At 35.5% G+C, this 11,822-nt stretch overlaps 1 protein-coding gene across 33 annotated transcripts in view; it reads left to right on the plus strand.

Annotated features, from left to right (window-relative positions):
• SOX5 (SRY-box transcription factor 5) overlaps positions 1–11,419 on the plus strand; it is a 1,024,889-nt gene extending 1,013,470 nt beyond the window's left edge. For all 33 annotated transcript variants that reach the window (XM_086713854.1, XM_086713857.1, XM_086713848.1 and 30 more), the window contains 2 exons: positions 4,488–4,704; positions 6,345–11,419. In XM_086713854.1, coding sequence (XP_086569980.1) covers positions 4,488–4,704; positions 6,345–6,648 — 521 coding nt within the window. In that variant the 3' untranslated portion in view covers positions 6,649–11,419. The remainder of the gene's footprint in view (positions 1–4,487; positions 4,705–6,344) is intronic.
• The last annotated feature ends 403 nt before the right edge of the window (positions 11,420–11,822 follow it).

The raw sequence follows: 11,822 nt of genomic DNA on the forward strand, positions 1-11,822 counted from the left end.
ATCAACCACTTGAACTTATGTCTCAGTTTTCATCTAAAATGATCTTGAAATCTTTAGATTAATGTCATCTCAAAAGATAAGAGTATGTAAAGCTTTAGGTATATAGAAAATGGGAATATTTATGGAGATATATATATATATGTATATATATATTCAAAAAATTAAACTGATCAAAAGGAAATGCATATTTTTATGCTGCTACCATCTCTGACCTGTTTTTTTCTTTTTATGACCATATTTTACCTTCCATATGAAGTTTTCCATTTTTAAAAAATGTATCTGTTCCATTGGGGAAAACTCTAGAAATGAATAAAATATTCCATATTTTAACATATCAGTTATCACAAAATTAGCCCAAAATGTCAAAATGAAAAAATGAACTAAATACTGAGATTATTTAAACTGTCTTTATATCATTCAATTCATGTGTATGAATACTGGAAAATGTTAATCACGGATTCAAACTTTATCCTAAGTATAAGAGAAATATCAGCTTTGATGATGTGAAATACTTTAGAAGATGTAGGAAAAGACTTTATGGGAAAGAGGTGGCTAGCTACAAGAGTTTCTTTCTGGTTTGAAGGAAAGAATATTAGGATGACCATATAGTTAAATCACAATAGGTTACATGAAAAAAGAGTGCTGTCTAATTTTGGACTTTTCAATAGAATTGTATTAATTAAAGATATCCAGGAAAAAAAACCACTGAGGTGTTTGGGACCTCAATATTTGGTCTTAGCTTCAAATAAATAAGTGATCTTCAAATATCCACAAGATCATTCTAAGTGGCCCATTTCATACAAAAGTACAAAGAAAGCTTGATGTTTTCCTCTCTACTGATTGTTTTGGATAACAGCCTCCGACAGCATGCCGCTAATTCATTCTGCTTAAAACAGGCGCTTGAGCTGGGTTGACATTTTACGTAGTCTCTGGGGATCCTAGTTGACATTTTAAAGGGCTTCTAAGCATTTTATAATACCCTAAAATCTGGTTTTAATAAGCCATTCTGCTGAAATTGTTAACATAAGGAATCACCTTTTACTGTTTGGCGCTAGATCAGGGGATGGGGGACATCTTTTTCTGATTAGATATACAGTAGTTGGAGTAAAATGTGCAAATTCATTACAGACCCCATGGAGATGACGATGCTACTCAGCTCAAACTCTTCATTTTTATCACATCGCCAGATTTAGAAAGGAAAAGAGCACTTTCAAGACTTTTATGACCATCATATTTTTTTTATTGAATCTTCCTTTTTGTCATCAGGAGGAATACCCAAAAGTCCTTCTCCGTTTTTGTTTTTGTTTTTTTTTTTTCATTGTAAAAGGCTAGGCTTTTGCGAAAAAGCGGAGAACTTACTCCCTGTACGTGGTCCAGGGTAAGCAACCAGCCACATCTTAAATCAAGTAGATGTTTCCGTCTCTTTTGGAGATACCTAAAATGCTTTCCTACCATTCACATCCAGCGTGTCTCAATGTTTACATCGTAGCTACGTACAGTGGATGTTGTACCTGCAAAGCCATTAAAACCAACACCAAACTTGTCATTTAGTTATTCAAAAGTTAGTATTCAAAACTGAAAACTGCAGTAGCCACCACCAACCAAAACACCATTTGTTCCGCACGGTCATAAAACAGCATAGTTGGCCATTTTACCAACTACAGGCACCACTTTCACTATCTTGATTCTTAATTTTAAGAAGACTTAGAACTATGCTCCGGCCATCTTTTAAAATGTAATTTAGGATTCAGTGATACTTCCGGAGAAATTATATTATCAAGTGTCTAAATATGTTGTGATTCCAGTTCATGCCAGATTTAGAAGCCAGCTTGTCTAAGAATTTACACATCTTTTATTATATATGTATCTGTTTTATCTTTATATAAATATGTATCTTTTATTTATCCTATATATGTGTGTGTGTGTGTGTGTGTGTGTGTGTATATATATATATATATATATATATATATATCCCTTTTTCTTCTGCATTTCAGACAGATCAACTGTCTTTAAGTTCCTCTAATCCTCCTTCCCACTGCAAGGCCTGACCATTCTATTCTTCCTCCATAGAAAGCTCTCCCTCTCTGATTCCTATAGGAATCATTTCCACAAAACCTTCCTGACCTACAAAAGATTGACCCAATTCCTTATGTTTTCATAGCTTCCTGTACTTTCTCCACTTGTAATTAAAATAATAAATTTTTTTAATTAGCTGTTTAATGTATTTCTTCTCCACTGGAATATGAGCCTCAGGAAGATAAGGAACAAAATGATTCACCACTGTGTATCCAGTAATTAATACAGCATGGTGCACATAGTAGGAAATCTAAAAAGAGTTCTCACATTCCAGGGTGGGTTACAGTAAGGCATAAACATTCCCTTTCCTTAGAAAACCATATCCTTTTTGAGCTTATGGAACATTTAGACATTGAGAAGTACCATTAGCAATTTCTATTCTAATTGAGGATGCTAGTTACTTGGTTCTGCCTGGTGATAAAGATAGGGGATTTTAGTGTCAACCATCCTTGGTCATTTTTCAGTGTATTTATATAACTATGAAGTAAATTATTTCTGGCAAGCTCACTTTTACACTCCCTGATCTGAGGTTCAAAATTCTGTTATACATACTTGTAAGAAACTTCCCAAAAAGAATTGACCCCGTTCAATGGTATTATAGCTTTACCTGTATTTATATTTGCCCTGAGAATAACATGATGGTTCCAAATACCTCTAGAGAATAGTGTTGGGCAATAAAGAGTTTGAGATTGTACCTACAAATTTAGGATGTGGCCATTGAAACACAAGTTTGAGAAAGGAATGGAAAAATAAACTCTATGATTTGAACTGTAACCTGGATTTCTGTAGTAAATAGAATAAAATCATATTGGCTGTCTAGATTGGAAAAAAATCTGTTTGTAAATTTGTGTAACACCTATGTGGATATACCCACCCAGGCAACATCTGTTCTGATAGGAAAAAATTCTAAGGGAAGAGATATTGTCCCTTTTACTCTATTCCTTTAATAAATAAAACAGCCCATATTGAGGACTTTTCTGCATTTGTAGAGAAGAACGGTTCATCAGTGAGCTAGTTGCATTTGAGAAATGGAATTTTGGTTGAGTAATGAACCCATTTGAAAGCCTGAAGATCTTGCTTAGATGACTTTGGAAGGCAGGTAAAGGCTTCCATGCCTGTAAGTATTTGGTATAGAACCCACAATTCCAGTTATTTTGATCCTTGTGCATTTGAGTAGAGTTGAGCTGATTACTTCCTGATAAACACACTTCATCTACACACAGATTCTCCTCACGTGTTTATACAAAAAAAAATTATTACTTCTACTTCTTTTACTACTATGCATAGCCATACTAATAGAATCAAATATTTAAATCACATTTATATTGAGAATTAACATAACTGTTTTTAACTGTTGTTTTCTCTTGTTGTTGTTTTTTTTGTTTTGTTTTTGTTTTTTTTTTTTTTGCAATCCTAGTTGCAAAATCCAAACCAAAATCAAAAGTGAAAAGACGGAGAACACCAATTTGGCTTGACATTATTAATGCAAACTATATCACGAGAAGTGACATCTTTATATATTATTGAAAGTGATTTATTAAGAGAAAAATCTTACCCCTTACATACTTATTGTAATTCTGACCTCTGCTAAGTCATAGATAGCAGGTGGTTATAGGTATGTAAAAACATACATTGTAGCATACTTTCAATTATATCAAACCTGAGTTTGAGTCACAGATTTGTAATTTAATAATTGTGTGACCTTGGGTGAGTTACTTCGTGTATTTGAACTTCAGTTTTCTCATTTATGGAAATAAGTATAAATGCTATCTTACAGGATTATGATGAAAGTTAAAAACGTGACAATTTATGTAAAGTTTTTAGCGCAGTGTCTATCTAGCACCTGGTAGTTAGCTGGTGCATGTTCATTAATATAATTTTTTGTAATTTAAGTTTTAATGAAATGAATTTTTAAATGCAATCATTCATGAAAGCATACTTAAACATTTTGAGAAGAATTATATATGTTAGGAACCCTTGTAGTAAGTAATGCACTCCACTTAAAAATACTAACTAGATAATTAGCCACAGATTGAAAATATGTAGTAAGTTTTTGCATAATTTTTCAGTTCACAGTTGAATTAGATCATGGTCTAATGTGGAAATAAAAGATGTATTCTTAACATTAGCTGTGAGCTTTTAAGTAAATATATATGCTTTTGGCTAAATTGTTCATTCCAGCCAGGAAAAAAAATATATATTGGCCAGTGTTTGTACCTTTGGGTACACAGTTTGCTCTACACAGCCACCAACACCCCTGTTCTTGTGAGATCTCACCTCTTGAGTCATAGTTCACTAATCAAACACATTTTTATGTATTTCTGGGCTTTAGCCAACATTTTTATTTTAGATTTATTTTCTTGTCCTTAGCAGCTGTGCAAATTGGAATCCTAACCTTCTTTTCCTCATAGGATCTCGCTGGAAAGCTATGACAAACCTAGAGAAACAGCCATATTATGAGGAGCAAGCCCGTCTCAGCAAACAGCACCTGGAGAAGTACCCTGACTACAAATACAAGCCCAGGCCAAAGCGCACCTGCCTCGTGGATGGCAAAAAGCTGCGCATCGGTGAATACAAGGCAATCATGCGGAATAGGCGGCAGGAAATGCGGCAATACTTCAATGTTGGGTATGGACCTTTCCGTCATTTTTTCATGGGGAACACTTCTTGTTTTGCGTAATGGGATGTGAACCATATTCGTTGAGCTGTAAAGCAGCATTTTGAAAAAGAACTTGACCTCAATGTATTTTCAGAAATTAGCCTGGCCCCCACGTGATCCTGAAAAGAATACATCCATATGAAGCCACCCCGAGTTCCTAGAACAATGGCTCTAGTGTGAGCTTTACTCCCGCTGGCTTGAAGATAAAATATCTGATAGTAAATAATTTTGAAGCTTGTCATTAACAACTTAGAAGTATTATCGGTTCTTTTCTTTGTTGGTTTTCATTACTTCCAAGGCTTCCCATTGACAAATTCTGCAACATCTTTGTTAAGGAAATACAACATAAAAATGATTCCAAAAGAAACACTCACTTTTGAATATGGGGGGATTTCTGGGCTATCAAGGCACGTATGTGGCCTTTGTAGATCACACAAAGTGGGGATTCTATTTAGGGCACCACAGAGTTGTGAATGGGAAAGCTGTCTTCCGAACTAAGAGTGTAGTTCTCAAGAGGTTTTACCCTGCCTCTTCTGAACTAAGAGTGTAGTTCTCAAGAGGTTTTACCCTGCCTCCTATGGCAAGGCTGTCTACAGTATCATATTAGGCTAACTGCAACATCATTGCTTCTGCATAATTTTCTCAGAAAGCACAGAGATAAAGTTGCTTATATCTGGAACATAAGTTAGTAAGATCCCAACAGCTGCTTATAATAATAAATACCGTTCTGAAATGGCTGGAAGATACCTTAGAGAAAGACTTATAAAGTCTGCTCTATCCTGTTCCCTTGAAAGAGTCTGCCTGCTCTGTCCATTGGCCCATGATTTATATCCCGACGTGCGACTCTTCTCAAAGCCAAGCATGAAACCCAACACTTGCTGAGGAAATAGTAAACATATGAATGAATGAAAGAAGGCAGAAATGAACATTATCTATTAATCTCTTCCCACTAAGACCAGCTACATAATTTGAGGAGCTCCCAGCAAAATGAAAATGTGTGGGGTTCCTATTAAAAAGTTAAGAATTTCAAGACTGTGGCAACAACTTTAAAGCAAGCATAGGGTCTTTCATAGCCCAGGGCCCTTTCCAGCTGCAGAGCTGTGCACCCACGAGGCTGACCCTGCTTCCTGTCCCCCCAGCTACTGCAGGGACCAAGTGGACAATGTGATACTGTTCAGTTCCGGTGAGTTCCAAGCAGTCAAGTTTTATTTTGAGAGCTCTCATATTTTAGGGTTTTTTTTTCCCCATTAAAATTGAATTATCTTTATTTCTAAAAAGCTGAGTGTTATAGTGAAGGAAAACTGAACTTGGGGTCAAGGACTGAGGTTCTTCTGCTTAATCTTTCTACACCTCAGGTTTTTTGCATAAGGGAACATAGGAATAAAAATTATTTTGAGGATCAGGTGGGTAACCCATGTAAATGCCTATAAAGCATGACACACAAGTAAGTTATTGCAATCACAGTAGGATACCATTTTTTAGATGTTGGGCAATAGATGAAAATCAGTAGTTTAGAACTGGACAAGCTGAGCAGATTCATTATACAGTAAAGCCTGCATCTGACTATCCCTTCACCCACAGTGTATTTTTGGGAATTCCTCTCTGACAGGCAACAAGCACAGATCCCCATCGCCACTGCTGGTGTGGTATACCCTGGAGCCATCGCCATGGCTGGAATGCCCTCCCCTCACCTGCCCTCGGAGCACTCAAGTGTGTCTAGCAGCCCCGAGCCTGGGATGCCCGTTATCCAGAGCACTTATGGTGTGAAAGGAGAGGAGCCACATATCAAAGAAGAGATACAGGCTGAGGACATCAACGGAGAAATTTATGATGAGTTTGATGAGGAAGAAGATGATCCAGATGTAGATTATGGGAGTGACAGTGAAAACCATATTGCAGGACAAGCCAACTGATAAGGGTCAAAAAATGGTTGTGACCTTAGGACTTAAAGAAGCCCTAGCTGGTTCATCCTTACCAGTGGCCAAGCACATTAACTTTCTCATACACTGACTGTTACTTTAACTGTTAGTCTTAAATAGTTGGGACATCAGCTGACTAATAGACCTCAGCCTCAAAAGGCTTGGAAAGGAAAAAAAAAAAATACAAGCAAACAACAATATCAACAACAAGAGATTGAAATAAGCTATGGGTAAAATAATGCCAGTAATTCAGCTGCTACATCCAAGCACTGAAGTCTTACCCGTCAACTTTTTTTTTTTTTAATAAACTTTATGGCTGTTTGTTCTACAATGTTCTAGAAATTCTCACTCAGGTACACAGTGCCAACAAGTGGCTTGTGAATGTGTTTTGTTGTTTTGTGCTACAATTTTTAAAAAGAAATAAGTTTTGTTTTGTTTTTTGGGGCTTCTGGGTTTTTTCCTTTTCCTTTCCTTTCCTTTTTTTTTCTTTTCTTTTTTTTTTTTTTTTTTTTTTTTGTAATGCACCTGACAGAAAAAAAGAAAGATGAATTTCTCTTTACTTCTCTCCACCTTCTCCATCTCTATACTTTAAAGATGGAAGTCTGTGCATGGGGGGGAAGAGGGAAAAAGAGCCTGTTTTTAACTTCCTTGCTATCCACCACAAAATAAGCAATTATTTTCTTCAGAGGACTTTCTTTGTCTATTGCACACCACACTACATCTTTGAGCAAGTGCCAAATTTGTACTGAAGTGTTGACCCAGTTCCTTTTTTTTCCTTTCCTTTTTCCCGTTCCTTCTTAAGTTAGGACAGTGTTATATCTTAGACAATCCCTTGGAAAACCTGAAATACCAGCAGCTGGTGAGATTTGACTTTTTTTTTTTAATGGAAACTGTAGGTGCTGTTCTCAGGTGAAGAGAGAGAGAGAGAGAGAGAGAGAGACATAAGAAATTTAGAGAAAAAAAATATTTTCTGATCTTGGATTTTTGTGTGTATGTATGTGTGTGATTATGGTACTAATAGGAATAACATTGAACCATTGTGAGTTAAACCCACATCTGGGGATGAAATCCCACATCCTCCTAAGTGACTGGTCTGGAAGCAACCTTGACCTTGACTTTGCACTTCAAATGACAACCAAGATAGGGCTCAGAAATTATATTTTTAAATTTCTAATATGATTATTGGATGGATTGGGCGGCCCTGTGTAATAGAGGTGTGCACGTATAACATGGAAGCTACTAGCAAACTGTTCCCAGATGTCCCTTCTTCCTGATCAGTTGGTTCCACTAATGTTTGCTACTTAATGATTTCTGTTTGTTTTTCCTATTGATAACTTCGAGCAAAACAATCATTGTTTTCCTTGAATATATTTGGCCATTTTCCAGGAACACAGAATTAGCTTATTTCTTCAACATTCCATCCTTTCCTGATCAGGAAATGGAACTGATGATTTTATAAGGTATTTTTCATCTCTCCATGAAATGAGGCGGAGGCCATTTGCATTTCACAATTGTGGGCCATGTGCATCCCATACCATAAAGAGCAGGATTTGATTAAAAGTCATTGCAGCCCAACAAAATGGAGCCGGGCTGAACCTAGTGAGCGTCGCTACGACTCTTCACTCGCTGTAAGAGGAATCCACTGAAGGCCAATTTTTGGTTCCAGCAGAGTATGTGCATAGAGCGACAACTGATGGTGACAGAACCGCTTGTTTAGATTTTGCCAACCAAATGCCACGACAGTTATAGGGCTTGTACAAATAAACGCAAAATCGTTTAAAGTCAATTGCCATTATTTGTGCTGAGGCATCAGACAGTAAATACTCCAACCAGGAGCTTGGATGTGCTATGGTTTTCACTCCAGTCATCATTTTGCTATCTCACCCCTCAAACCTGACCCAAAAGTTTGATTTTTACATATAAATAAGAAAAAGAATCCTTTTTATTTTTCTCTCTCTCAAAAGACTTGCTCTGGGGTTTTGCTTGGAGGAGCTGATCATATCTTGCATGTCAGAGATTTTGTTTTGTTTTTCTGTTTGTTTTTGATGACTGTATTTTCATTTGAACTGCCTCTTTTTGCTAGTGTTGTAATGATGATGATGATAAAATAATAATAATAATAATAGTAATAATAATAATAATGGTCAGCTGTTCCCAGATTAGTAAGTTATGTATAATTTATTTCTCCCTCTCTATTTTATTCTCCTCTGATTTGGAAGTACAGCCAATAAGCTGTTAGATATTTAAAACAAATTCCCATCTTCCAACTCATTTATATATATATATTTATACACACACACACACACACACACACACACACACACACATTCACCCACACAATTTTACTTCTCCTTCAGTACATTTTCTCCTTTTTAAAAATTTGGCCCCAACAACGTCAAGTACTGGTGTTTCATACAAAGGAGTGAATAGGAGGGTCGTGTTCAATCTTAATTAACTTATGCTCTCATCACTCATTTTAGTTATGTAATTGCCACAGTCATCTAGAGCCATTTTTTTTGTTTTGTTTTTGTTTGTTGTTTTTAAGCACTCTGGATAAGGAAAAAAATAGACACTCGTTTTATATCGTTATTATGTACAATGTGAAAACAGATTTTTAAAAATTTGTTCTTCGTCTTTGTTAACAAATTCTTATGTGGGTTCACCTCTCACGTTTGCTGGATACTTATTTTACACCACGTTATAAAGATGCTTTGTTTTCATTTCATTACTTTGGGCTACAAGAATACTTTGTTTTAGCTCCAGGTAGATGCCACTGAGGGCAATCACAGCTGAAACCAATTCTAACACACTTACCAGTGAGTTGACAAAACACTTCTGTGTGGTCTTTTTTTGTTCGTTTTTTATTCTGTTTTATTTGAAGGGGAAAATGAAATTGTTAATGGTGACCTTTAACTGCTGAAATTCAGAAGTTAATTTTATTTAGTTAGGTTTATGTCAGAGAGACTACACCATGGTGGACTAAAACAGGAAGTCCAGAGCCTTGTGTTCTGTTCTCTTGTTCTGACATAGGATTCGCTGGCTGTCGCAATTTCTTTGCCTTGGTTTTCCCCAAAAGAAAACGAAAAAAAATTATGTTGATGTTTAAAGTGCTTTGATGTCCTTTGATAAAAGGTGCTATGAATAGCAACTTACTGTGTTAACACATTGCCTTTTTGGCATTTGATTGGTTTATCATTTTTATAAAGGATCCTAAAACCTTGTATTCTTTTTCTGTGCCCCATGATGATCAAAAAAGCTAAAGTTGAGGAAACGAGAGGAAGATCAAACTGAAATGAAGCTATCATTTCCCTACTCTATCCTTTCCTACCTCCCCGTTCATATATCCCCTCTCATTCTCCCTCTCTCTTGCTCCCTTTCTCTCTCCCTCTCTCTCACACACACAAACGCATACACACATGCATACACACACACACGCACACATGCACACACTCACCCCAGTACTGAGGAATAATCTTGCCTGAATTCTGATTTATGGCTATTGTGATCAATTCATCTAAAAATAGTCATGTTATAAAATGAATCTAAGAGAATATCACTGGAGAAAATAGGTTCAAGTTGCTCATTTACAAGATACTACTAATTTGGCTGGTTACTTGGATAAAATACAAATACTTTGGCTTGGCAATTGGATAAAATACAAAACTGTTCTTCAGTACATTTGTACCTAAATTACTTAAGTCAATTTTTTACATTTATTTGGCATCTGCATTTAAAAGTTAACCATATATAAAATCCCTCCCAAAGATCATAACTATTATTGAAACCAAACCCTCTTATAAGGAACAAATATAAAGGAGTTGTCTTTGATGAAATTATTTCATAGATTTGATTTTGGAGTAGACTTTTACCTTAATTCATTTAAAGAAAGTTATCTTTAACTATTTTGTGGTCCCAATTTCAGATATTTTCTTAATCCAGAAGTTGTTACTGTTTCCAGAAGAAATCTCTTATATCACATTTAAAACATCAAAAGTAATTACATTTTCATTCATTCTAATGGGTAAATTATTGAATTGTAATAAACAACTGTATATTTGCAAACAGGTTTATAAAATATTTGTCTATCAAGTTAATAGTAAAATAAAAATTATGGGGTCTGCAAGGAAAATTATGAAGCCCACTTAAAGTGGTTCAGATATCTCTTTGTCGTATAGGGCATAAGTTTTTGTTTAGACAGGCTTTTACAGTATTTAATTTTAAAGTTTCCTATAACTATCAGTTTCCCAAGTTGAAGATGATGTTGTGTTAAGTTTTCTACTGATTGATTCCTGTTCTCCCCAGTGTGTCTGTCACTGGTTCACTAAAACAGTATTTATACAGCTCCACTGGCTCTAAAGCTCTTAGTCCGTCTAACATTTTGGATTTTATGAGTAAAAATGGGGAAAAAAAGTAGAAAAGAGACAATCAAATGCCTGGAGCTTAAAACAAAGTATGTGCAACCTACCATCTCACTTGAAATTTAATAAAATAAATAATTATGTAAATATAACATAGAGTTATAGATTTATATTTTGTTCATAACACATAGTGTAATATAAGTTGTATATTTTCATGTTTTTGGTTTTATGTTACCATTCATGCCACAATAAAAACAGGAGTTTATGTACTCTTAAAAAAAAAGATGTGGGTTGCCACCAACCTGTTTTTTTTGTTTGTTTTTTTGTTTTTTTGTTTTTGCATTCTTTTTTTCAGTATTACTGCCATGCAAGGCACCAATAAAAACAGCAAATGTGTTCTTTACCTATTATACTGTGTTTCTTTTCACAATTCTTGTTATGAGGGTATAATCTTTAATTATGAAAAGTAAAAGTATGGAAAGCCATTTAGTTTTCAATATAAATTACCCCCACTTCCTGAAGTTGACTTTGAACTGAGAGCTCAGGGTTTAGTCCTTCATGGTGGGCATTGCAAGAAGGACCCCTGGACCTTTTTATAAGGCATCCCTTCCTAGCTTCACAGTAAGGTCAAAAGCTATAGCTCTCATAGGTAATGGAGTCTAATACTCTTTAAAATCCTACAGCCTGAAGGATTTTTAATGTTCTTCTCCTAAGCTTGACACTATCATTGGGGCAGGGTTTCTACACTTTAGAATTCTATTTTATCCTGTGTGTATAGAAAGCATACACATTTTAGGTTATGAAATTGCT

The sequence above is a fragment of the Puma concolor genome, chromosome B4, assembly GCF_028749965.1.
Source record: "Puma concolor isolate L17-30 chromosome B4, mPumCon1.1.hap2, whole genome shotgun sequence".
Lineage (NCBI taxonomy): Eukaryota > Metazoa > Chordata > Mammalia > Carnivora > Felidae > Puma > Puma concolor.